Source organism: Peromyscus maniculatus, chromosome 6 (genome assembly GCF_049852395.1).
Source record: "Peromyscus maniculatus bairdii isolate BWxNUB_F1_BW_parent chromosome 6, HU_Pman_BW_mat_3.1, whole genome shotgun sequence".
Taxonomy (NCBI): Eukaryota; Metazoa; Chordata; class Mammalia; order Rodentia; family Cricetidae; genus Peromyscus; species Peromyscus maniculatus.
In genome coordinates, this window is record NC_134857.1 from 124,625,557 (window position 1) to 124,653,058 (window position 27,502).

The window sequence follows — 27,502 nt, forward strand, 5'->3', positions numbered from 1 at the left end:
AACACCTAATGGTCAAGCAGATTATATTATATATCTAGGTTTTTGTATATATACATTAATAACAAAGGAAAAAAGCTATGATGTTGAGAGGGAGCAAGGAGTACATTTAATTAAAAATATATTTATATATAAAGAAAAAGAAACTCATATATAAAATCGGTTTTTGAGGCAATCTTTCCTGTAGCCCAGGTTGACCTCTAACTTGCTATGTAGCTTGGGATATCTTTGAACTCCTGATCTTCCCTCCTCCATTTCCCAAGTGCTGGATTACTGGTGAGCACCACTATGCCCAGCAGGTCCATCTTCCAAAGGGCCAAGTGAAAATGAATTATAAGAATTTTCCAGCCCATAATCAAATCCACTCATTGAGAATTTAGTCTCATTTTAATGAATACCTTTTGTACTAAAATTTTTTGGGTCCCTTTTTGGTTCTTTGTGAAGCCTGCTTGCTGTTTTTTTTTGTTTGTTTAATTGAAGCCTTCTTTTGTAACAGGTAATTTTAAGTGACATTTAACCTGGGCTAAGGGATGCCCAGGTAACTGTTGGAATGCTGTTCTTGGGGATGTATGTGAGGCTGCCTCTGGAAGAGGTTAGCATTTCCATCAGTAGAACTGAGTGAAGATTATCTTCCCCCATCAAATGTCTTGAGAACCCATGAAGAACACAAATGCAGGGAAAATAGACTAGAGTGATGGCTCAGCAGTTAAGAGCACATACTGCTCTTGCTAAGGACCTGGGTTCAGATCCCAGCATACATGTCAGACACTTCTATCCATTTGTAACCCTAGCTCCAGGGAATCCAATGCCTCTGGCCTCCTTTGGCACCAGACTTATATGCACACACCCCACACAGACATAAACACATGCATATAATTAAAATTAATAAAAAGAAAATTTAAAAATGCAGAGATAGTGCAACCCATTTCGGCTCGAATGGAGACACTCATTTTCTCTGTGAAAGAATTGTTGTGGAATAATGGAAGTACTAAATCAGATAACCTAGGAAAAACACTTCAAGCAGGACTTTGACACTTAAAAAACCTTAGGAAGCATTATACATTATTATTAAATATCATATGCTATTGTTAAGTATGAATGTTGGCACAAAACATTTGCTAATTAAAACTTGTTTTCATGGCTTTATTTTGTAAAACTGTAAATTGAGTCTTCCAATATTTACTCAGGGAGTGGAAAGTCCCTGAGCCTGCCTGAGAATATGGGAAGAACCAGCTACTGCATCGAAACCACAGCTTTTCTGCATGTTCCTATCTTCAGTCATTGGGAGTGGCCCACGCTTGCCAGTCCGGGCTTGGTGAAGCCTCATCTGTAAGATCTTCCCATAACATCTTCATTAGGAGTGGTTTCTCTTGCAGTCTAGTTGAGGCACTGTTGTACCTCACCTGTTTGTCTTGGGCTGATTTGGACAAACATATCACCTGAATAGCTCACACACGCTATTACTGGCAAGAAAGTCCCCTTCCCTGCGCCCACATCTTTAACCTTTTGCATTCTCTATTTCTTTAGCTGTAAAATGAGGAGAACACTATCTTTCTAAAAGGAATGTTGCAAAAGTTAAATAAAAAATGCATGAAGCATTTGGTGGCCTGCATTGAGGGGTTATGTGTGTAGTGAGATCATCTTAAAAAAGCTAAAACCAACATAAAAATTAATAGCTAAATGAATGAATGAAAAGAAAAAGAAATACAAAGAGCATGTGTGACAGTATGTGTCCCTTAAACACCAGTAAATCTTGGTTCTTTTTACCTACACAGAAGAAGATGAGCTTGCTTCTCTGCATTCTGTGCCCCTTCCCAATGCTCTGTACGAGTAGAGAACAGTCAATGTGGACATTGCCTCTATAGCACATGAAGACTTGTTTCATTGTATATGTAACCAACTGTCTTATTAAATAAGAAACACAGAGCCAATACAGAGATGAAAGCCAAGAGGTCAGAGCAATAGCTAAGAGCTAAAAACCCTACCCTTCACTGTCGCTGTGGTCCTATCTCTCTGAAAGAGACCTACTTCCTGTGTGTCTGTCTTTTTATAGTGTTTCTGTTCTGCCTTCTCATTGGTTGTAAACCTAACCACATGACCTCCTAGTCACTGCCTGTCTGTACAGACCTCCAGGTCTTCTATGGTTGGTATTGAGATTAAAGGCATGTGTCTCCAATGCTGGATGTATCCTTGAACACACAGAGATCTACCTAGCTCTGCCTACCAAGTGCTAGGATTAGATGCGTGCACCAGTTTCTGCTATGGTTTGCTAATATCTCTAACCCTGGGCAACTTTATTTATTAACATACAAATCACATTTTAGTACAAATAAAATATCACCATATTTCCCCTTTTCTATTTTAATAAAAAGAAAAAAGGAAAAATGTTGTAACTGATATAAGAAAAACTATATACAAAAGTACAATAACTATATACCATATATACAAGTAATAAATACCTAAAAAATGTCTAGTCTATTTGTATTTGACAAATTCAAAGAAAATAATTCCATTATCTATCCTATTTTTGTAAGTCCAAAATGTACCTAATTCATTTTCCATCCTAACTAATCTTCAACTATAACTAACTAATCTTCAACTCCCTCAGAGACCCAAGAAGGAAATAATATTACCTAACAAAAACAAACACAGGAAGTACATGCAAGCAACTTCCAAAAAATTGTGAGTTGAAAGAAACAGCCAGCTGCTTGGATAGTCACCGAGGTTTCTCTGCAGTGTTGGGGCATCATCTTCAGCCTATAGGCTTAGCATATCTGACAGACTCATTTGTGAAGTAGGATGTACAGAAGGTCAACAGTTCAACCTCACATTGGGTGAGAGCAGTCCATGTACCAGAAACACCTGAATTTCACTAGTGTTCTGTCATGATTCAGGATTTTAAATTCTGGAAATTGTTGATTTTTTTTTTAAATTCAGCTGTCCATTCTTCTTGGCTATGTGTGTGTGTGGCTTCATCTCAGCATCCTGTTCTCCATATCCTTCTACTAAATGCCACTCTATTATTAAGAGGTGTGAGCTTAGTTACTTCAAGAATAACTGTTTCAGTTGCTGTTCCACTGCACATCAGAAGCCATTGGCCCACTGCCTGTTCAGCTGCCTTCAAAGAAAAGGGCACTGTACCTTTTCCAGATTGCGAAGGCCACTTCAGGGATGGTGCCATATTGTCCTGGCCTCAGACGATGCCTTTTGATAAAGCCATATCCATACTTGTTTTGGCAAGAATCAGTAGTCCTTTGTTTTGTGTTCTGTCTGTCCATTTTGTCCTGTTGATTCGAGGATACTTTGTTGTCCAGTGGCTAACTTTTGCCACAAGGAAAGTTAACTCCATATGCAGTTTCCTCAATGCCCATGTTTTCTCTGAAGTAGACTGGTACTGCCAGGAGCCAACGTATCTCATAGTCATAACCATGCTCTTTACTGCTGAAGCCAGTCTTTGTAAAAAAATCTGTGAAAGATTCTTTTGGGCCCTGTATACCCTTTGTAAGTGATTCAGTTTTCTTTCCTGGTTCCTGAACTCTGTCCCATGCATTCAAGGCTGCCATTTGACATAGAATTAAGGTTTGGATATCATATAAACATTGTGTTTGTACTGCAGCATATCGGCCTTCTCCAACAAGCTGATCCTAGAAGACTTGTATTCCTTTATCCCTCCATTGTTTTTCTATGTTTTTAGCCTCCTCCTTGAACCACATTTGCCACTGGAGCCTTTGGTTTCCAGAACAGCCTGTGCCAGCTCCCATCAGTCCTGTGGTATAATCCTATTATAAGTTGAACAGTGTTTAACATTTGCTTTGCATATGGGGAATGCATGCCATAAGATACTATTGCCTCCTTAAATCTTTGTAAATCTAACATTTCAATTGGAGCCCAAATATTTTGTGTGTTCACTTGATCAGGTAACTGTTGTACAGTTACTGCATAAGTTAAGGGTGACTGTGTGAAAACAGGCTTTTTTTCTCTAACCTTATGATCCAATCTTGAAACAATTTCACTGTTAAATTTCTTCTGTATGAATTTGAATTTCTCTATAATACATTTTAACAGGTTTTTCTAAAACTTTTATCCTGGCACTTAAATTCACTATCTTTTTAAATAGTAAAATGAGGATAAGAAAAGTAATAAAGTGCATAATTCGATCAATATTAATCTTCTCATATAGTTGTTCCATTGTCAGACTGGCTAAAATTTCAAACAAAGCCCAATTATGTTCCAATATATACATAAAACCCATTTTTTTAATGTGGAATAAAATTCTCTTTTAAATAGTTTCCTTTAAAAATATCTGATATTTTAATTGACTTTCCAAGTCTCTGTAGATCAGTAGAAATCTGAGGGAATTTCAAAACAGCCACCTAGTGTCCAAGGTGTGAATCCAGAGGGGGGGGGAGAGAGAGAGAGAGAGAGAGAGAGAGAGAGAGAGAGAGAGAGAGAGAGAGAAAGAAAAAAAGAAAGAAAGAAAGAGTAGCCACAAGGTTTGGCTAAAAGGTTAAATCCAGCCACATGTTCCTGCTTAAGCCAAGTCAAGCCTGGGCTCCGACTTCATTAAGCTCCGACCACGTGTATTGGCTTTACAGGCAGGGGCCCTGTTCGGCAGGGCAGGCCTGAGTTGTTTGTAGCACCGGCTTTAAGCAAGTATTCCAGCTGCAGCTAACCACTTGGGGCTACAGTCAGTCCTGCCTGAGATCAAGCCAAACTGGCCCTGAACTAGGGAGCTGGGCCACCCACACGGGATACCGGACCTGATGCCAAGCCAAGCCAAGCCAAGCGGTTTTTAATGGATTCTCTCCACGTTGGGCACCATTTGTAGATGTAACCAACCGTCTTATTAAATAAGTAACACAGAGCCAATACAGAGATGAAAGCCAAGAGATCAGAGCAATAGCTAAGAGCTAAAAACCCTACCCTTCACTGTCGCTGTGGTCCTATCTCTCTGAAAGAGACGTACTTCCTGTGTGTCTGTCTTTTTATAGTGTTTCTGTTCTGCCTTCTCATTGGTTGTAAACCTAACCACATGACCTCCTAGTCACTGCCTGTCTGTACAGACCTCCAGGTCTTCTATGGTTGGTATTGAGATTAAAGGCATGTGTCTCCAATGCTGGATGTATCCTTGAACACACAGAGATCTACCTAGCTCTGCCTACCAAGTGCTAGGATTAGATGCGTGCACCAGTTTCTGCTATGGTTTGCTAATATCTCTAACCCTGGGCAACTTTATTTATTAACATACAAATCACATTTTAGTACAAATAAAATATCACCATATTTCCCCTTTTCTATTTTAATAAAAAGAAAAAAGGAAAAATGTTGTAACTGATATAAGAAAAACTATATACAAAAGTACAATAACTATATACCATATATACAAGTAATAAATACCTAAAAAATGTCTAGTCTATTTGTATTTGACAAATTCAAAGAAAATAATTCCATTATCTATCCTATTTTTGTAAGTCCAAAATGTACCTAATTCATTTTCCATCCTAACTAATCTTCAACTATAACTAACTAATCTTCAACTCCCTCAGAGACCCAAGAAGGAAATAATATTACCTAACAAAAACAAACACAGGAAGTACATGCAAGCAACTTCCAAAAAATTGTGAGTTGAAAGAAACAGCCAGCTGCTTGGATAGTCACCGAGGTTTCTCTGCAGTGTTGGGGCATCATCTTCAGCCTATAGGCTTAGCATATCTGACAGACTCATTTGTGAAGTAGGATGTACAGAAGGTCAACAGTTCAACCTCACATTGGGTGAGAGCAGTCCATGTACCAGAAACACCTGAATTTCACTAGTGTTCTGTCATGATTCAGGATTTTAAATTCTGGAAATTGTTGATTTTTTTTTAAATTCAGCTGTCCATTCTTCTTGGCTATGTGTGTGTGTGGCTTCATCTCAGCATCCTGTTCTCCATATCCTTCTACTAAATGCCACTCTATTATTAAGAGGTGTGAGCTTAGTTACTTCAAGAATAACTGTTTCAGTTGCTGTTCCACTGCACATCAGAAGCCATTGGCCCACTGCCTGTTCAGCTGCCTTCAAAGAAAAGGGCACTGTACCTTTTCCAGATTGCGAAGGCCACTTCAGGGATGGTGCCATATTGTCCTGGCCTCAGACGATGCCTTTTGATAAAGCCATATCCATACTTGTTTTGGCAAGAATCAGTAGTCCTTTGTTTTGTGTTCTGTCTGTCCATTTTGTCCTGTTGATTCGAGGATACTTTGTTGTCCAGTGGCTAACTTTTGCCACAAGGAAAGTTAACTCCATATGCAGTTTCCTCAATGCCCATGTTTTCTCTGAAGTAGACTGGTACTGCCAGGAGCCAACGTATCTCATAGTCATAACCATGCTCTTTACTGCTGAAGCCAGTCTTTGTAAAAAAATCTGTGAAAGATTCTTTTGGGCCCTGTATACCCTTTGTAAGTGATTCAGTTTTCTTTCCTGGTTCCTGAACTCTGTCCCATGCATTCAAGGCTGCCATTTGACATAGAATTAAGGTTTGGATATCATATAAACATTGTGTTTGTACTGCAGCATATCGGCCTTCTCCAACAAGCTGATCCTAGAAGACTTGTATTCCTTTATCCCTCCATTGTTTTTCTATGTTTTTAGCCTCCTCCTTGAACCACATTTGCCACTGGAGCCTTTGGTTTCCAGAACAGCCTGTGCCAGCTCCCATCAGTCCTGTGGTATAATCCTATTATAAGTTGAACAGTGTTTAACATTTGCTTTGCATATGGGGAATGCATGCCATAAGATACTATTGCCTCCTTAAATCTTTGTAAATCTAACATTTCAATTGGAGCCCAAATATTTTGTGTGTTCACTTGATCAGGTAACTGTTGTACAGTTACTGCATAAGTTAAGGGTGACTGTGTGAAAACAGGCTTTTTTTCTCTAACCTTATGATCCAATCTTGAAACAATTTCACTGTTAAATTTCTTCTGTATGAATTTGAATTTCTCTATAATACATTTTAACAGGTTTTTCTAAAACTTTTATCCTGGCACTTAAATTCACTATCTTTTTAAATAGTAAAATGAGGATAAGAAAAGTAATAAAGTGCATAATTCGATCAATATTAATCTTCTCATATAGTTGTTCCATTGTCAGACTGGCTAAAATTTCAAACAAAGCCCAATTATGTTCCAATATATACATAAAACCCATTTTTTTAATGTGGAATAAAATTCTCTTTTAAATAGTTTCCTTTAAAAATATCTGATATTTTAATTGACTTTCCAAGTCTCTGTAGATCAGTAGAAATCTGAGGGAATTTCAAAACAGCCACCTAGTGTCCAAGGTGTGAATCCAGAGGGGGGGGAGAGAGAGGGAGAGAGAGAGAGAGAGAGAGAGAGAGAGAGAGAGAGAGAGAGAGAGAGAGAGAAAGAAAGAAAAAAAGAAAGAAAGAAAGAGTAGCCACAAGGTTTGGCTAAAAGGTTAAATCCAGCCACATGTTCCTGCTTAAGCCAAGTCAAGCCTGGGCTCCGACTTCATTAAGCTCCGACCACGTGTATTGGCTTTACAGGCAGGGGCCCTGTTCGGCAGGGCAGGCCTGAGTTGTTTGTAGCACCGGCTTTAAGCAAGTATTCCAGCTGCAGCTAACCACTTGGGGCTACAGTCAGTCCTGCCTGAGATCAAGCCAAACTGGCCCTGAACTAGGGAGCTGGGCCACCCACACGGGATACCGGACCTGATGCCAAGCCAAGCCAAGCCAAGCGGTTTTTAATGGATTCTCTCCACGTTGGGCACCATTTGTAGATGTAACCAACCATCTTATTAAATAAGTAACACAGAGCCAATACAGAGATGAAAGCCAAGAGATCAGAGCAATAGCTAAGAGCTAAAAACTTTACCCTTCACTGTCCTGGTGGTCCTACCTCTCCGAAAGAGACCTACTTCCTGTGTGTCTGTCTTTTTATAGTGTTTCTGTTCTGCCTTCTCATTGGTTGTAAACCCAACCACATGACCTCCTAGTCACTGCCTGTCTGTACAGACCTCTAGGTCTTCTATGGTTGGTATTGAGATTAAAGGCGTGTGTCTCCAATGCTAGATGTATCCTTGAACACACAGAGATCTACCTAGCTCTGCCTACCAAGTGCTGGGATTAAAGGCATGCACCACCAACTGCCCAGTTTCTGCTATGCTTTGCTAATATCTCTAACCCTGGGCAACTTTATTTATTAACATACAAATCACATTTTAGTACAAATAAAATATCACCATATTTCATGGGTAAAATTGGAATAAAATAATATTCAAAATACAAAGTAGAGTGATAAAAGTTCTGTAGAGAGTTGTAGCATAGCACCAGGAAACCCAGAGTCATAGAGCAATTTCTCAAGGGGAAGAAAGCCAGGAAGAAGGCTTTGGGGTGAAAACTGAAGCCTAAGGGAGAGAGTATGTCATATGGTAGGTTACAGCTGCTCACAGGGCAGTCTTGAGTTTTATGTCAGGCCATTCAGCTTTGGTTTAATTTTCTTCTTCAAGGCAGGGTCTCACTAAGTAGTCTTGACTGTTCTGGAACTCAGCAGAGACCTGCCTGCCTCAGCTTCCAGAAGGGTGGCATTAAAGGCTTATGTCATTATACCTGAGCCTTCAGTCTATCTGAAAATGATATATGACACAGGATATGTTTCAAACAGACATCATTTTCTCTTTCTGAGTTTTACATTGTTTCTTTGTGCATGTATTTCTATAAAATTCCATGTTATATTTAGTTTAATAGCTTTTGCTATATTAACATTTGGAAAATAAGTTATTCAATTTAACTCGTACTCTTCAAAGTTAGATTTTAAGAAAATACTCTGATTTATATAGAGCAACTTAGTTGGTTTTAATCGACTCAAATACAAAATTTACAACACTGAACATTCACTTTTATGTTACAGAGATTGTTTAGTAGACAATAGGATAGTAAATTAATTCTAAATATGATAGAATTTTAGTTCTGCTACAATTTCCAGTTTAAAATCTGAATAAAGTTGCAACAAATAGAAAAATTGTCAAACTGGGTGTGGGGATTTTGGTACCCAAACCAGGAATAGACTTGATAGCCTCGGCAATGTTGGAGACCTCTGATCTGAGGTTGGCTTCATTGAAGGCCTGAATCCCAATGTAGAGTTTGGCACCATTTTCAATATTTTCTGGTTTGAATTTAAAATTTTCTCTTGAGCCAGCCTCTTTAGGAATCAGAAAATGAGTATTCACTAAAGTAGCCTTGTTAAAATCTTCTTCTATATCCAAAGAATGCTTACTCATTCTGATGACGTATCTATGCACTGGAAAAGAGACAGGCGTAAAGAGTTATGAGGACGGTTCTCTGCACTGCACTGCGCCTGTGTAGGAGTTACCAGACTTGCATGCTGAGCTTTAGTGATGGAGAGCCCAGGTACACTTTGTATCTGGTTATCTCATCTCACCGATTTTAAAGACAAGTATATGAACAGTTATTTCAAAAATGTCCAGTTACAAAAATCACAGAAAAGATAATTCAGTATCGGTAATACCAGCCCGCCACCCAGAGTCCAGGTTTCTTTTTAGAAGGACGTAGAAAGAGCTGAACTCAGTTTTAAGTTAAAACAAGGAACACATAATGTTCATGTGCAGTAAAGACCGTGAGTATCTTCTGTGACTTTTTATGAAGTTGAAAGAAGGAGTAATGGGGTGGGGATGGGGCACTCAGTGAGAGACCAGAGAAGAGATGAGGCTGAGTCAAAGGCACAGAAGCCGGATGAGCACTAATTACACTAATGTGCTCGGGACCTAGTGCGGCCTCGACCGCATCTTGAGTTTACACCTGTCATCCTTCTCGCCTCCATTTTTAAAAGTGTAAAACAGAGACTTAGTCATTTGATTAATTCAACAGAAAGTTTTTGACTGCTGATATTCTGAAGAGAGATTTGTAAATGATAACGAATGAAAAGTGTTTAGAACAATTTAGTAAGTATTTAATGAACATGTGACTGGAATGTTAGCTGCTGGAAAGGAAAGGCAGATGCCTACATGAGTACTGAATTTCACACTGACTTTGGAAGTCTAACAGAGAAAGTGACATAAACTAGCTTCTGAATTGTGAGAATAAATTATTTGTAGCTCTTATTTGGCATAAATACTTTTTTATGTTTTTAGATATTGTAGGATATGCTTAAAATATGTGGTAAGTAACTTTGATTTTTTTATCCCTTAATTATGTTTAACATTTAGTTTCTCCACTGATAAGTCTTATCCATTCAACCATTCTTCACACAAACATTGTTTTTTATTTAGGTTGATGTATCTATCTATCATCTATCATCTATCCCGAGTTATCTCTTTACCTATGTGTATTTCGTACTTAATTGATTTCTAAGAGTAGACCTTGTTCCAGAGAACCTTATAATGTTCAAAACTGAACAATAATTGAACAAAATTGAGCAAAGACAGAAATGCTTAGAAAATTGCCCTTGTTTACACTAATAGAACCCAACAGAATGGTGTTACTTCTTCTCATGTAATTTAAAAATAGTTCAAACTGAAAGCAACAATTTGATAAAAATCTGAAAAAACTGCATTAGAATTTTAAATTATTAAAACATGGATAATTTGATTCAACTTGTATCTTTTTGGGTTTAAGTTTTTATATTTGAAAGTAGGTGAATAATGGGCTATTATAGCCACTTCATAAATATTACCCATAAAGAAGACTTTGGAGAAGTTTTAGCAAATGAAGATAATGGGCTTTCTTTTAGAACATTTTAAAACCCAACATCCAAATTACCTTTTCCTTTGTCAATGACGTTGCCAGGGGCAGTCCACGTAAGGTGAAGATGATCTCCCTCAAACTGGGCTTCCAGATCTGTCACTTTACTGGGTGGGAACCCAGGAGGAGTATCGTCACCACCAGGATGTGTTCCAGACACAGTGAAGGACCCTCCAGTGTTTACTCTGCCTGCCACACTAGTGTCTGTGTTGTCTGGATACTCAGGTTCAGGTGGATTCCATATAATTTCATCTACACCCCCGCAAAAAAAAAAAAGTAACTTTCTATGTTTTCATGTCTGTTCTTGTAGGTTGATCCTGAAGCTACTCAGTGCTAATGTTGATTAGCAGCAGATATTGAAAAGTACAACGTTTAGTGAAAAAAAATCTTCTTTAACATCATTTTGAAATGAAAAAGGGGATGTTAAATTTTAGTTAAACTATATCTAACATTCACCTGTAAATTTTTTTGGGGACACAAGTTGTTTCTTCCATATTTGCAGCTCTAGCACCAAGCACAGAGCCTGCATCATAAAGATGCTGAGTGAGCTTTATCGATGTAAATGGAATGATGACTTGAAGGGGTATTAACAAAATATGCAGAAATATGGTCTACAAATCCACTGACCTGAGTTTGACTTTGAAACATTCAGATGATTAAAAGGAATTACATGCCTGGATTTTCAGTAGTCTATTATGGTTTTTGATGTTTGTTGTATTCATTAGACCTAAAACCACACATATTTCTGTTTGGATGTTACTTACCATTTTCAACATAGCCAGGTACATATAGAGCCTTGTTTGGTTGTTTTAAATTTACTTTAGTGGCGGTTTTTCTTGCCTTGACCCTGACTTTTAAGCTGTATCTCCCATTTCCATGGTACTCTGCAAAGTATCTTGAGTAGACGCCATCATTTTTGAGTGTATCAGCACCTTGGCAATGGAATGTAAGAATTAGTCATCTAGTTAGAAAAATGACAGTTGTGACTGTGAGCGCAGGTGATGTGAGTGATTTCATAGATAAGATAGCACAGTTTCAAGTACATGAATCCTAGAGTCACACGTTTTGCTTCAAAGCTTGTCTTGGTCACATGATGACCCTGTAGTGTTGGAGTAATTCACAGTAGGTGTTCACTCCTTTTGTGGTGCACATTTGTTTAGTAATAGCTGTTCTTATTTCGTATAAGAAACTTACCAAGATAAGAGAATATAGAGAAAATGAAGTACATTAAAACTGACAATGGAGATGGAGAAGAACTGTACTCAACTTCCTTCCATGGTTCAAGTAAAACTGCTCACCAGCTCTGAAGATGATGATGGTGTTTACATCTGTGCAGAGGTTTGACACATTACAACTAGATTCCATTCACTTTGAAATACAGTTTTTAAGCCTACAGAGGAAGCATTGAGATAGAGTCCAGAGAGAGAATTTAAATGCTGTGGTGTCAACGCGGGTTCCCATTACCTGCCCTGTTGTCCCAGAGCTCCAGTGTGACTTGATGTCCATCTTCAGCTTCTATAGTGGCTGTGACATTGGCTCCCAGAACAGGCAGAAACCCTTGGCTGACTCGTGCATACACAATCATTGGTTTAGTGTACTGTGCTGTGTTTTGACTCATGTGAGCAGTTACAATTACTGGGGGAGTGGTAGGACTTCTTGCTCGAGTGGTCACCGTCACTGTTAGCAACTGAGATTTGCCAGCCTTATTAAAGAGGCTGTAGGTCCAAGTTCCTGTCTGAAAACAAACAAACAAACATATATTAGTTGCTTTGATAGTGTTTTCTTATTCTGTGCTTAGGATATATAATTACCTAGAAATGTAAAAAGAAGAATAATGATTACTAGTTTGATGATGATGACGCAGCCAGGGCCTCATGCAAGTTAAGCTAGTACACCACTCAGACACTGCCTCAGCCTAAGTAATGATTTTAATATCTGATTTCATAAACTAATAACATGGGTATGAATCCCTATGTGTTCTATTAAGATTATTTTTAAGATGACTTATCTGTTACTGTTTTAGCATTGAGAACACAGAAGGGGCTTTATTTTCTAATACAAACTGATAATTAATGAAAACCAAAGAATAGATTACCTCTGCGATGCCTGGTATTCGAAGTCGAACAGAGAAAATATTTAGCTTATCATCACCTCGGAAATCTGAAGTTGTGTATTTTTTTCCTTTTGGATCTTGAAGAATAATTTCTGGCTTTTGTATTGTCCAGGTGATAACAAAGAATGTGTCATTGCCAATGGTACTATCCACCAGTACTGTACCGTATATCAATTCCTTCCCTTTAATATTCAAGGCTTTGCTCTCCAACTGTTACAGAAATAAAAAACAAACATACAAAACCCCCTATGTTATTATTATTGAATTTTAAGATTTAGCAGTTCGATTTTGGATTTAAAAAATATTTCAGTTAAAATAGCTAAAATTTTTTTCAGTAAAATAATAGGTAAGGAAAAAATTAAATTATTAAAATTAAATTTACAAAAATTATAAAGAGTAAAAATAATATTATAAAGAATAAAGGACTGGAGGAGATGAGGCATGTGTAAGCCATGGGAACCAATTCAGTAAGGAAGTGCTTCCTCTATACAACAGAACCGTTTTTTAAGGAAGAGTTATTTGTTAGAGAAGACTAGTTAGTAATTAGGATAATAGGAGTTTATTACAACAGTGAGAAGACAAAGGTTTTTGCTGACCTGCACAGCCTGCTGAGAGATGCTGCCACTTCTAGATGAAATCCCGCTGAAAGCATCCATGAGGCCATTCACATCGTGATTGGCATAAAAGCGAAGCCCTCCTGAAGGGGAGTTTTCAATGGGAAAGCCTAGTTACTTGTGCTGTCATTGATCTATTTAACCCTCTATTTCAGATGTTTAGTTACACTCCACAAAACATTACTTTGCAAGATCCTCAGTGTTGTAGTGTCCCACGCAGAATTCTACAATTACTAAAACCTTGCTCAAAGGAAGTGTGATAAGAACAAAGGGAAATTAAGGAATTAAAATTGTTTTTGATTGATAATCAGCCACTAAATAGAAGTGCATGCTATCTTAGCAAAGCCTGAATGCAATACAATACTACAGAAATGAAATTTAAACCAGTTCTTAGAAGCTAATGGCTTATTTTCTAGTTGGATCAAAACCACATCAATGATAATTAAATATTGACCGTTTAGGACAAAGTAAAGATTGATGAAAATAGACAATGGAAACAAAGGAAGAGGGAGATTACTTACATGTAAGAAGCTGAGAAAGAATAGGTTACAGAGGAGAAATGATTGCTTAAAATATGGTGTTCATTAATACTTATGGAACTAGTAAGTGTCAGGAAGTCCATCTGGGTGATAACTGCAGTAGCCACACAAGGCTTAGGATGCACTGGGACCTGACAGAAACACTCCAAGATGGAATGAGCCCTGAACGGGTAGTCAGGCCTTTCAGGCAAAGCATTTACAGCCTCTAGGTGTCCATTTGCCCTTCCATAAAATTGGGATGTCCAAACATTTTCTGTGGGATTGAATGTGTCTTTAAACTGAGAAATAGTTTTGGACGCAGTTGAGAAACCATAGAGAAACAAGGTTCTGATTAGCGGTATTGGTTGAAATGGGGAGCAGAATGAACGGTGACAATCAATAAGGAAGAACCTGAGAAGTTCACATACAGAGGAGTGAGGGGCGGGGAGAAAAGAACCCGAGTGGGAACAAGAGAAGATGAATTTCGAGACAGGGAATTTTTGAGCAGTTTTCAGCATATGGAGAAGAACATGTGCGGCAGGACAGACTACAGACGATTGTCCAAACACTTCCGAAGTTGTACCTGTCATGTCGGACAAGGTCTCCAGTTCTCTAGCAGCGGAAGGCCCCAGAGCGATGGTGTGGATGACGGCACCACTGCTTTTGACTTCCTCAAAGCATGAACTTATCTGGTCATCTTCCCCATCTGTCAGCAATATGATCTCAGAGCCGGAAGTCCTCTGGTTACTGGAGGTAATTGCCTGAATGGGAAAAGCCACGTTACTAATCACAGAAAAATGATTTCTGAATAAATGAAAAGCAAGAATAAACTGTCTTTCAGTTGGAGGAGACCTTGGGCTTCTGCCCGAGCCGGAGTCTGGATTTGCCTAGTCTTCTAGCAGGACACAGAGGGGCTGCAGAGAGCAGGAAGGCTACTTTTCTCTTCTTGCAGATGACTTGTTTTTATCAGGTTAGAATATCATATATGAGGAGCTCAGGAGCTCACCACCCTCGCTAAAAGTTAAAAGTGGTCAATGGCAAGTGACAGTAATTAATTTTCTTTTTTAACCTGGAATCCGCTTCTGAGTCCATTGCAAATTGAAGTTCCATTCCCGACTTGTCGAGGCAGGTTTGCACTGATCTCTAGGTAGGACTTCTCACTGGTCATTCTTGCTAGAAGGTTTCGGATTGTAGCAGTGCTATCAAATGTGACCAGGCCAACCAAGGATCCCTTTTCAATAATTTGAATTAAGAACAGCTCTGCTGCTTGGTTCATTCGGGTGAGACGAGAGATAGGGTTTCCCTGTAAAGAAATGTGTATATAGTATATATAGACATATGAAGAACCCAGGAGTCTCTTGAAACCTTGTGAGATTGGTAAAAGACAAGAATCACCAAAGACCATAGATCTTGGTAATAATTCTTTGCTGTATTTTAAACTTTAGCTTCTTCATGTCATTAAAAAATGAAATCTATGAAATAAAATCAGTTTGGAGGTTTGATAATTAGCTCAGGGGTTAAGACTTCCCACCTCTATCTGAAGAGAAACAGAGGAGGAAGAATGGATTGGGGAGGGGGTAGGCGAGGGTGGAGGAGAAACTTTGGTTGGGATGTAAAAACAAAAGAATAACTGAACAAAAACAAAAGTGAAACAAAAAACAAAAAAGAGTTCTTTCTGCTCTTGCAGAGAATCTGGGTTCAGTTGTCAGAACCCAGATATGGCTCACACTGTACCTCCACTTTCAGAGGATCTGATGGCCTCTTTTGGCTTTTCAGGCACGAGACACAAGTGGTTCACATACACACATACAGACAATACACTTATACACATAAAAATAAACCTTAAGCCAGGCAGTGGTGGCGCATGCCTTTAATCCCAGCACTCGGGAGACAGAGGTAGGCGGATCTCTGTGAGTTCGAGGCCAGCCTGGGCTACCAAGTGAGTTCCAGGAAAGGCGCAAAGCTACACAGAGAAACCCTGTCTCGAAAAACCAAAAAAAAATAAATAAATAAATAAATAAATAAAAATAAATAAATAAACCTTAAAACCACTAGATATTATATTTGTAAAACTCTTACCTTTTTATGTAACAATCTATTAAATAATTTACCTGATTGAAATATTTTTTAAAATATATATTTTAATAAATACCAAGTAGAAAATCATCAAAGATTGTCAACTACAGGGGCATGATCATATAACATAATTATTAAATATGACATAATTCTTTTATTCCATTTTCTTATTGAAAATAAATTATTTCCCCATACAATATATACTGATATAGTGTTTCCTCCCTCTACTCCTCCCAGTTCCTCCTTATCTCTGGATCTACTCCCTTTTTGTCTCTCATTAGAAAAGAAAGGCTTCTAAAAGACAACAAACATGACAAAATAAAATATAACAGGATGAAGCAAAACTGTCATATTGTTATTGGACAGGACAACCCAACATATGGGAAAGAGTCCCAAGAGCATGCATAAGAGTCAGAGACCCACTTATTCTCACAGTCAGGAGTCCCATAAAAATACTAAGTGAATAACTATACTATATATGCAGAGGACCTGGTGTAGACCCATGTAAGCCCTGAACTTACTGCTTCAGTAAACATGACATAATTATGAAAATCTTTCACAGAATCCTTTTTCACATGGGGAGTTTTTAAGGCATATTATGTAAAAGATCAGATTATAATACACACAAAATATAATTGCATTTTTGAAGAAAAATGTAGACATTGAGAATAAGGAATGTATGAAGTGATATGTTCAATGGTGGAATCATGGATAGTTTCCATTTTTTCCTTTCCTTACTCTTTTTTGAGAAGAGATCTTGGTAGGTTGCAATTTCACCTGACTTTATTTTTCTGTGTGTGTGCAATTAAACTTTTTTTAGTTAGAATTAAAAGTTATGAGATAAAGTTATCCATAATCTTATAACCTCCTTCTAACCATCCTTTTTTATCTTGTTTCATTGGCATAAACATATGTGTGTTAGTTTATTACAACTAAGATAAAATTAAGTTATATTTCTGTATTTAACTTTAATACTTAACTTGAGAGTGTCAGCAAAAAGTGTCTTACAAATTTCATGCTTCCAGATTTATCTAGCACCAAGCAGACTATCCGCTGTTTGAACTTCAGCAGTGAAAATGCAGGTCTGGGCAGGGCTTCTGTTCCTATCATGGGAGAGGAATTCTGAAAATCAGCAGACTTCTTGATTACATCCCATGTGCTTCTGTAATTGCACATTTTGTTTTGTAGGTTTGGGGCTTCTCTATTGTGGGTTTTTTCTGTGCAAAATTCATTCACCTGAAAAAAAATTCAAACACAATATTGTAAAAACTTGTAAGGGATCACCTTCTTTTCCAAATATAAAGTTAGCTACCTTGTGCATCCTGAACAGGATTTGTCTCCTGATGAGAATAACTTTATAATCAGGTGTTTGGACATACATTTTTACATACCTCTAGTGCAAGTGAGTCATACTATCAATACACACAGCTAACACTTTTTGGAGATTTTAAAGTTAGATCATCAATGAAGAATGGAGGTTGGTCATGTGATTAAGTCACCTTCTTGTTTCCTCATCTAAACTTTTGAGGATCTCCCATTCTGAATTATATTTACAGGAAGAGTGTTATGGCTTCTGGTAATTTCTGTCCCCTAAAAGTGGAATAGGAGAGATGGCAGTCCTTTATTGTCAATGCTCCATATCTCCATTGTTGGCCCAGAAACTTGAGGACAGTTCTTCTAGCCATGGAGCTTGTTATTAGTGCTGAAGAATGACACATATAAGCAATACCCTTGAAAAATAATAAAAGTATAAGAGATGTAGACATTTCTTGTAGCGATGAATGGCATTTAATAATTCTTCCAGTAGATGTTTTTATTACTATAAACCCCGAAAATCCTCTGCCGGAGAGGATTTTGAATGTTATTACCACAAGAAAGAGCATAAATCTTTAAGGTAATGAATATGCTATTTAGTCCTATTTCATCATTTGACATTCTGTCGGTCTATTGAAATATCACGTTGTATCCCATAAATTTATTATCTGTCAAGTAAAAATTAAAAATTAAAAAGATTGGACTTACCTAGGGAAAGAGATGACTAGATATTTTGAAAATATCCATTTTAAGATAAAAATTTAAGGCTTGTTTTGTACCTACCTTGAATCAAGCACTGAGCTTAAACTTATTTATATTAGACTTTATAAACATAACAATAACAATGGGAAACAAATATTTAAATTTCATTTTTAAAATAAGGGAACTAAGTGTGATATTTAGTAGTGTTCTCTCAGCTACATCTTAAGAAGGACAGGGTGGGTTTCTATGTCAAGTTTATTGACTAATACATTTGTTGATACCCATCAAACTATGTATTTAAACCATTATCTCTGTGAACTTTTGTTCTTATATCTCTCTATTTTATGGAGGCAGGGCCATGTATATATCCCAAATATTATCATTTTATAATGGTTTGTTAAGCTTTAGTGAGCAGAAAGTGGAAAATCTACATGTCAGCTGAAAACTCCATTGTAGATTACTTTGGGAGTGATATGAATAAACACTTGGGAGAAACATTAAAGTAAGGTTGTTATTCTGCACACAGGTCCAATAGACATCAGTGAGAGAAGGATTTAAGAAGTTATGTGACTCACTAAGAAGGGTACAGAGCTACATTTGAAGATAATGAACAGCTTAATAAGAAGGGGTAGGATACTATCCAGACACCCTTGACATGGGCTGAATGAGTGCTTTTCTTTCTCGTTGTGGGGATGCTTACTATCATAGACTTATAGCTTCATCACTTAATACTTTGCAAGGATTCTTTCTTGAGTAAATGGAAAATACTTACAGAATCAAGACTTTGCATGAACATTATGGAGTCCCTGGCAGCTTGGGCTTTGTTTGGGATAAATGTACATTTGGGCTCATACAGTCCTGTCTTTGAATCTCGCCAGCATTTCCTTGATTTGCAGCTGCTTCCCTGACATTCCATGACCATGATTCTGCCAGAAACATGAGTGGAACATCTATGATAAAAGAATTGGATTATTTTGTGGTGCAAGCTCTTGAACCCATGGCCTGTACATGCTAGGCAAGCCCTCTACCACAAAGGTACACCATCAGCCCCTGTTTTGAAGCCACACATTCTGTTTTTAAATTGAACCTAGGCAAGTCAGCAATAAAGACCAATGTTCTGAAGTCTTTTTCTCAGTGACAACTCTGGTCATGCACAAGCATTTCATTTTGACAAAAGTAGGCGCAGTGATTACCTGTCCACACCCTTGGTTTTAGTAATATAATCAATAAAAATATTTCCTCTGTGGTTGTGGGATAAGATAGTAATTTCAAACTTATATGGATATTATAAAGATTAAATTAGCTAAGAGTTACAGAGGATTTTTTTTCAGTTAGGAGAGGAAGTCAAAATATGTTTAAAATCTTAAATTTCTATGTATAAATTATATGGTTTTAAATTCGGTATAGTAATTTGTAGTTTACATTTTTATAGCCATTAAGCTGCTAATGGAAGAACTGAAAGGACACAGGCATCAAACTGTTGGGCTTCACGACAAAGATAGTTGCCAGATCCCTGTCAGAGAATATGAAAAGGATTCTAAAACCTTCTTTATGTGTATAATTTCTTCCTATTCATACTTCATGACATTAGTTCATGTCACAGTTTGTTTGTGTTGCAAGGATAATAGTGGTTGTGATGTCTTTCAAGAAAGATGGCTCTAGGGTTGTCCAAGAAGGTTATTTTATACATGATGAGACTCAAAGTTTCTGGGAATAGTGCAGGGACATTGTTTTCACTAATATATATCTTTTCATAACTGATGATAGGGAAATGCATTCATTTGTTTAATGTTTTAAATACTTATCATTTGATAATCCTTTGCTTAGTTTTGATCTTGTTAGAGAAATACAAAAACAAAACAAAACAAAACCCATAGTCTCTAGGATCTTCAACTCTATTAGGAGAAAACAAATCTCCTGGATGGCTAAGCCTGGTTAGCAGAAGTCTGAGGAGGCACACACATGCTCTCTGGAAACTCTTCAGGGCATCTAAACTCCAATGGGAGGAACAGAGAGACCAAGAGGAGAAATAGATAAAGGTTGAATAGGCATTGTCTAGGCAAGGGATAGTTTTGTGGGGTTGATAGTTGGGATAGGAGGCCTTGCTGAGAGGAGCCCAAAACAGCACCTGTGTGCAAGACTCAAGGCAGCTTGACACACCACACATCACAAGGGGATGGGAGTAGAGGGTTCTCTAGCATCCTCCCTGATCTAACTGATATTCTCTCATAGAATTATTTTCTCCAGACACTGGTTCCTATTGTTCTCAAGACTTCCTCAATATTCTAAGTGTTTGCTACTTTTAATTTAAAAGTCAAGTTAAACATCTTACCAGTTCATACATAGGGTTTGAGTAAATCTAACCCTAGAATTGTACTCGTACTACCAAATAGAAAATGCTGAAGAGCCGTAAAGAGGAAGTTTTAGAGTCAGATTAGGTCACACTGTGATACCTTGTTGCTTCAATAGTGTTCTTTTCAGACATGTAGAAGGGCCGGTCTCTGTTATACTCATCAAATACTCCCCACCAGAGATGGGCCCACTCATGGACAAAGACTCTGCCTGAGAGAGAAGATTGTCATCTATAAAGCTGTAGTTGAAATAATTTAAGGATGATTTTCCTTCTACTTTGAATTTCTTGCTCATCTGCTAACCTGAGCTGGAGACCTCTAGAAATCAATATTTTTCATTAGCCCAAAAAAGATAAAATGGAAATGAAATCAACAAATGGCTCATTTAATTATCAACTTTATATATACAACAGGTTGATTATAATCAACATATTTCTAAATGAAGGTATTACTTAATATTTACTTTTCTCTACATTTTAGAAATCCACATTAATAGTTGTCATTTGCCTTTTCCTCAGTGGATATAAGAAGTACAATATATATATATTTGTACCTCGGGGTTCATACATTCGTAAATTATCAGTCAGTAGGAAGTTTGGAGTAAAATGTATGTACTGTCCTCTGTCTCCACATTGTCCATATTTAAGTGTGTAGGGATTATTTCCATATTTCAGATAAGGATCAGCAACTATGACTTCTGCCTAAAATGCAGAAGAACAAACCCAGTCAGATTACAAGAAGTGAGATTTTACAAACAAGGATCATCTCTTTTACACCCATAAAAGCTGTATTACTAGTTTTACTCCCAGCACAATTAGCATTTACCAAAATGTATGTATTCATCTGTAAAAGGCACAGGAAGATTTAAGAAAGGGATGTGACACCTACTTTGTCATATGATTCTCGTTTTGGTGTTAAGTACTCAGATTTTGACTTCCAGGTCATTGGGACTAAAATGCTTACATTCCTGAAATAAAATCTTCTTTTGGTGGCTTCAAACAGGTAAGTAGAGGCTTGAGTTACCATTTCCTGATGAAATTTAAAGTGCATTGTGGTAAAAATGTCACACAACAAAATTAGCATTAAAGTATGTACACAAAATAGAATTGAATCAAAGTCCCCTTCCCTCAAACAGTATAATTTTACAAAGTCTTCTAAATGTGTAAGTTTCTTTACACGTGCCCAAATTCATGTGTGCTTTTACCTGTAACCTCTTGAGGTCAGCAGTAAAGGTTGGCAATAGGAGCAAAGATGCTGGATCAGTTATAAAAGTAATTAGGATTGGAAGTCTGTGGGAGATGCTTGGAAAATTAAGGAGGGTTAAGCATCTAACTTATCAGTCAGAACCCAGCCTACAGCAGAAGGGAGGGGCTGGAAAAGAGGATCATGGTCAATATCCTAGAGCTGACTAGGACAGCAGATCTGCAGTGCACTGGGCATTCTCAGCTGCACATGCAGAAATGGCTGAATTCTTGCTTCAACTTGGAGTGTCAGTGAATGAGAATCGGAATGAGAATAGAAAGCTGGTTGTTCTCCTCATATTGCTGCTCCTGTTAGCCTGGATCAGATTATAAAAGTTCTGGAAAAAGGTGAAAAAGTGAATGCTGTCAATCAATAATGGCTGCACTCCCTCTTCTGTGCAGCTTTGACAAACAAGCTGAGATCTCTGTCCTGTTATTAGAAGGTGGGGCTGATCCAGATGCAGATGGTAAATACTGTTATAAGGACCAGCAATGAATCCAATGCATCAGCAGCAGCAGAGAGCAACTGAAGACGGTTTTTGCTTTTCTGCACTAGAAAGCTACCACAAATGCCAAAGAGGCTGAGGGTCATACTTCTCTACACTTAGCCTGAGATGAGGAGAGAGTAGAAGAAGCAAGGTGGCTGGCCACCCAAGGAGCAAGTGCATACCAGAGAAGAAGGAAGAGAAGACACCCGGGCAAATGGCCAAAGGTGGCCTGGGTTAGTACTCAAGAGAATGGTGGAAAGTTGAGTGTTTGGATTTATTCTTTATATGTTTTATCCCTAATGTCCTGGGAATTAATGTATTGTGCACAGAATGTCTTGCACGGATAAGATTTTTCAGTCTGAATCTTATATTTTACAGATTTTTTTTTTACAGAATATTTTACAGAATAAATTTTAGAGAATTTATAGTTTGGCATATTGTTATACTTGATGTTGACTTTGTCATTAATGAACACACTATACATAGAGAAGAGATAACAAAAAATAAGTATAGTAAAAATTTCTCCTTATCATCAAGTATAATAAAAGACAAAGTTTTACCAAGTGGTAATATTACAACTATGAAAGGCTGGCTGGTTTCAGTTCTGTCATTTATTTTATGACTATAAATCACTTAATTTCTCATTTACATAAGTGTTAGAATCGCCTGGACCACATCTTAGTAATACTGAGAGGATCTAAGAATAGAGCACATGTGCTGTGTTCTAAAAACCTTTTATTATAAGTAAAATTAGAATCAAATCAACTTCAAAAATGTGTCAGGTTTGTTTTCTTTAAGGCAAGATAGGTAAGGAATTTAGGTTTTCTGAAGATGTGCATGTGGGAGCAACTGGAGAAAAGTGTCAGACAATAAACTGCTAGAGTTTAAGTGTACATTTGCTGTATAGATTTTGTAAAAGCAACACCATTAAGATAAAATATAAGAACATTTCTCCCCTTGCTCTAAAGTCTATTACCTTAGCTAGCTAATAATTTATTAAGAGCTTGGACACTGATGTTAATATATAATAAAAATAGAAAACTAAGCAGATACTCATCTTGACTGTAATAATACTGCAGTCATGATGAATACAGTCAAAGAGATTTTTGGAAGGGTATAACCTTGTGTGTGTGTGTGTGTGTGTGTGTGTGTGTGTGTGTGTGTGTGTTGTGTGTTTGTTTAAATGCCTAGGTAAAAAGAATTATTGACATGCAAATACGCTGATAATAAATCCTTTCTTACCTTTATGCTTTGGATGAGTCTTTCATCTTCTGGCACACTGGGGTTAATTGCAATGACCACACCCTCATATCCATTGTTGCTCAGAGAAACCATGGAGCTTTTCACCTCCTGCAAGAGATTCAGGCTGAGGAACAGAAAGACCTTCAGACCTGGCACCATGTTTGGACATGCTAAGTAAGGAAGCTACGAAAGGAGGGTTTTTATGTGTCTGCTTCACTCAGGAATTTGGATCCTGTATAGTGAAATACTCATATTTCTTGATGACCTTCCTTATTGCATTCATTCTACAGATTTAGCTGCTCAATGTCAGTGGGAATTATGGTAAACACATTCATTATACTTTCTAAGACAGATAAGGCAACAGGTATTTACTGAAGTGAGCCATCTTTTGGGTTGTTTGTGTAGTTATCCTCATGGTTGTGGGTATTCATCATTGCCATGAGCATCACCATCACCAGCACCATTGTCAGGCAGCACCTGAGGTCTAAGTCTGTAGACTTCGGTGTGTTTACAGGGAGAGGCCAGCAACTGAGAAGAAAGCACCAGGAAAGAGCAGATGGAAAGGCTTGTATTAGAAAGCAAACAACAAGAGGACTTAAGTGGGAGTGGCAGAGATTTATGACTTTATATTCGTCCTTGAGATGGGAATGCTGTAAGCACAATGCTTCAAAAATGGCTGTGGATCAAATGGAGGTTTTCTTTTATTACCTCCATGATAGCTACCTGTTTGTTTCAGCTTTCAAATGGTATTGAATGTTCCACATCCGTTTGTAACTTGAGAACTTAATATGCTTCACCTAAGAATTCTTTCTTTCTTTTTATTTGATTGAATAAAGAGCCTCGTAGCCTGATTAATTGTACAATGTCATTATGAGTTGGTTCCAGAGTCAGATCAATGTGAGCCTGACTCCTTGTTCTGGTCACTTAATAGTCACATATTTCTATGTTAGGGTTGCATGACTCTTTTTGAAAAAAAGAAAAGCTTTGTCTTTTCTGAAATATCTGAATTATTATGAGATGTTGGAAATGCTAAATATATTAAGCTATAGAAAATTTTCATGCATGTGTCCTGAATCCTAAGAAGCCTCAATAAATAGCATACATTACACATTATAGGCTATTTTGCTAATCAGCTTCTCTGTATTTATGAGTAAATTTTGTAAAAGTGTGAATATTGTCTTGTAGGGTTTAAATGGGATGGGGAATGAAGAAGCTGTCCTAAGACTAGAGAAAGAACTGTGGGTGCCAGAGTAAAAACTGTAGTTCTGCCGGGCCGTGGTGTGGTGGCACATGCCTTTAATCCCAGCACTTGGGAGGCAGAGGCAAGGGGATCTCTGTGAGTTTGAGGCCAGCCTGGTCTACAGAGCTAGTACAGGACAGGCTCCAAAGCTACAGAGAAACCCTGTCTCGAAAAACCAAAAAAACAAAAACAAAAACAAAAACAACCCCCCCCCCAAAACCAAAACCAAACAAACAAACAAACAAACAAAAACCCTGTAGCTCCTTGGAGTGTATTTATCTTTAATGATTAGCATTATCTTATCATTGCTAGTCCAACCAAGATTTTATAGTACCATCTACAAAATCCTCCTAAAGAAATCATTTTCTTTTCTTTGAACTTGCTTGAACTGTTATTATTGTGTACTACTGGCCTTGCTTTTGCTATTTTGACATACATAATATTTTTCCTTACTTGATTATAAATTAGCTTGGAGGTAAGACATTTGTTTTAGCTTCTCAGCCTCAATTTTGAGACCTGTAAAATAAGAACAGTGATACCTGTGAAGGGAAAGTTGTACGGGTTGAATGAAACAACGTGTGAAGCTTGATTTAGTGGCTGGCACTTCTGCCTTATACAGTAAGACCCTGTTGCAAGCAAGCAAACAAATAAAATAATAAAGAAAAGACTGTGTCATACTATTCTGGTGCATAATAGACTTCAATAAATTATTGTTTATTCCTTGATTTTCCTTATTCTTCTAAGTTCATGGGAAGAAATTCGTGCTTCATGTTCCTTACTCAGTGCTCTGTCTTCAAGTATAGACATGCGAAAACTCCGGCATTGCCTTTGATAACTCAAAGTCTGGTAAATGGATTATTTGGACTAATAGAGGATTCAAACACAAGACAGAATGAAAGATGCCACTTAACTCGAAGAAGCCAGTTTGGAATGGCTTCTCATGATTGTCACAGAACACCCCAGTTGGATATGATAGTCCCTGGGACGAAGGTCCTCAAAAGCTAGGTGGGTAAGGATTTGGCAATGACAGACACTAACACAGAGGCAATTTTAATCTGAGTGTATTATATAGTTTTTAATTATGGATTTTTATACATAGTGAAACAAATATTAAAATTTTTAAAAGATGTGTTTAGTGAAGCAATCATGGTTAGGACAGATAACATCATTGTCATTTGGCAGAGTAAAGCATGAAATAATCCATGGCCAAAAGTATGTTTTCAAGAACAAGTTAGTGCATAATATCATCCAAGGCAGATGGCACATTTCCAGGAACAGGTTAATAAATTTTTATTGTTAGTTATTGTTTAATAACTAGTACCTATTTTTTTAAATCTTCAAAGTGTTAATTTAGATTATTAATTTTTTGGTTAAAGGCTTTTTATTGTATATCTAAGCCCATTTTTTGATGACATATGTAGAGTCATATGAAATTTTATTGATGGGAAAGGTTTTTTTAATCATTGTACTATTTTATGATTTTGTAAATGATTTATGAGGTAAAGCACTGATCTCTTTGGACATAAGGTCATGGCTACTGTCTTCACCTCAAAGGATGGTTTCTTATCCATATTTTTTGCCTGAAATCTCAGCCTAGGCTATCAGGAACCATCTTGTAAATATGAAAAGAAAATAGAGATAAAACAGATAGATTGCCATGAGAACTACTGCTTAATAGTTTGTTCCAGCCAAGAGTTCTACAACCGGTTCCAGGAGGCCTCCTTCTTTTAAAGTTCTCACCTCAATCTGTGGAACTTGTGAACACAGACTCTACTGGAGTTGGTGTGGCATCTCATTTTGTTTTTTTAATTTTTTAATTGAAGTTCATAGATATCTGTTTTGGCTGTAGAGATGGAAGAAAAGACTCTTTGGACTATGACTGGAAAATAAGGAAAAGAAGAAGAGGAAGAAGAAGAAGAAGAAGAAGAAGAAGAAGAAGAAGAAGAAGAAGAAGAAGAAGAAGAAGAAGAAAAAGAAGAAGAAGAAGAAGAAGAAGAAGAAGAAGAAGAAGAAGAAGAAGAAGAAGAAGAAGAAGAATTATTCCTGATACTAATACAACAACAATAATCTAATGTAACCATTTAAGTGGGTTTAATGACTGTAAACCAGAGTAACAGACTGAGCCAAATTCTTGAAATTAGTAGATTTAACATGTGTTTTACTCATAGGGGAAATTTGGTTTTGTAACTGAGCCATATCATGAGTAATATTGTTTTTTTAATTTTTACTAAATGATTTTTAGTAAGATTTTAATTATTTTTTCTCATTATAAGGTGATGGCATTACATATATGTAACAAAAGCTGGCATGGCATTTGGTAGAAAGTTAAATTTTAATAATTTTACCTCTTGTCCTAGTGTTAAAACTACATCCTTTAAAGCATCAAGTTTTAATTTTAGTTTTTTATTTATTATTTGTTGTCTTGAAAGTATTAAAGACATTTTTATTTAAATCATTAACAAAATGTGTAGTTTTGATGTTTGAAACCAAGGTGACTGTTGAGACTGTAAGTGAAGTAAGGGGGTCTATTAAAAACATTAATGCCTAAAACTAAAGCTGTAACAAAGCACTTTGGTTTAATTAATTTATTAACTCTTTTTAGGATTTGTAAGGCTGTACTGTCAAATCAGGCATCAACTTTTAGATTTACAGGAAGCATAACATAAGAATGTCTTTGTAGTAGTAAAATAACCGAATAGTTGTTAATTAACATAGGATCAACACAGTTAGTTAAAATACATTTAGAACAATTGACCTGATAAGATTGTTTTATTTTAGCAATTTTTAAATCTGAAGGCTGTCCAGCAAGTATATCATAAGGGTAGCCTAAAGAAGATCTAATTGTC

General features: G+C 37.1%; 2 protein-coding genes across 4 annotated transcripts in view; both read right to left on the reverse strand.

The window, feature by feature from the left end:
• LOC102920438 (calcium-activated chloride channel regulator 1-like) overlaps positions 1–27,502 on the reverse strand; it is a 93,810-nt gene that overhangs the window by 53,330 nt on the left and 12,978 nt on the right. Inside the window, 1 exon segment of the mRNA XM_076575337.1 lies at positions 25,110–25,172. The gene's annotated coding sequence lies outside the window, so the exon portion shown is untranslated.
• Positions 8,828–24,697, reverse strand: LOC102921052 (calcium-activated chloride channel regulator 3A-1-like). 3 transcript variants are annotated; one of them, XM_076575097.1, is made up of 15 exons: positions 23,789–24,697; positions 23,417–23,524; positions 21,334–21,474; positions 20,999–21,146; positions 20,548–20,656; positions 18,867–19,044; positions 17,087–17,314; positions 15,072–15,305; positions 14,586–14,763; positions 13,467–13,567; positions 12,853–13,080; positions 12,222–12,492; positions 11,522–11,689; positions 10,776–11,009; positions 8,828–9,297 (listed from the first exon to the last, which is right to left on the reverse strand). In XM_076575097.1, the coding sequence occupies exons 2-15, from the start codon at positions 23,507–23,509 to the stop codon at positions 8,984–8,986; spliced, it is 2,625 nt and encodes an 874-aa protein (XP_076431212.1). In that variant the 5' UTR covers positions 23,510–23,524; positions 23,789–24,697; the 3' UTR covers positions 8,828–8,983. The 3 variants fall into 3 exon arrangements, with proteins under 3 accessions (XP_076431212.1, XP_015858811.1, XP_076431213.1); XM_016003325.3 differs by lacking the exon at positions 23,789–24,697 and having other exon boundaries at positions 23,417–23,763; XM_076575098.1 differs by lacking the exons at positions 23,417–23,524; positions 23,789–24,697 and adding an exon at positions 21,855–23,322.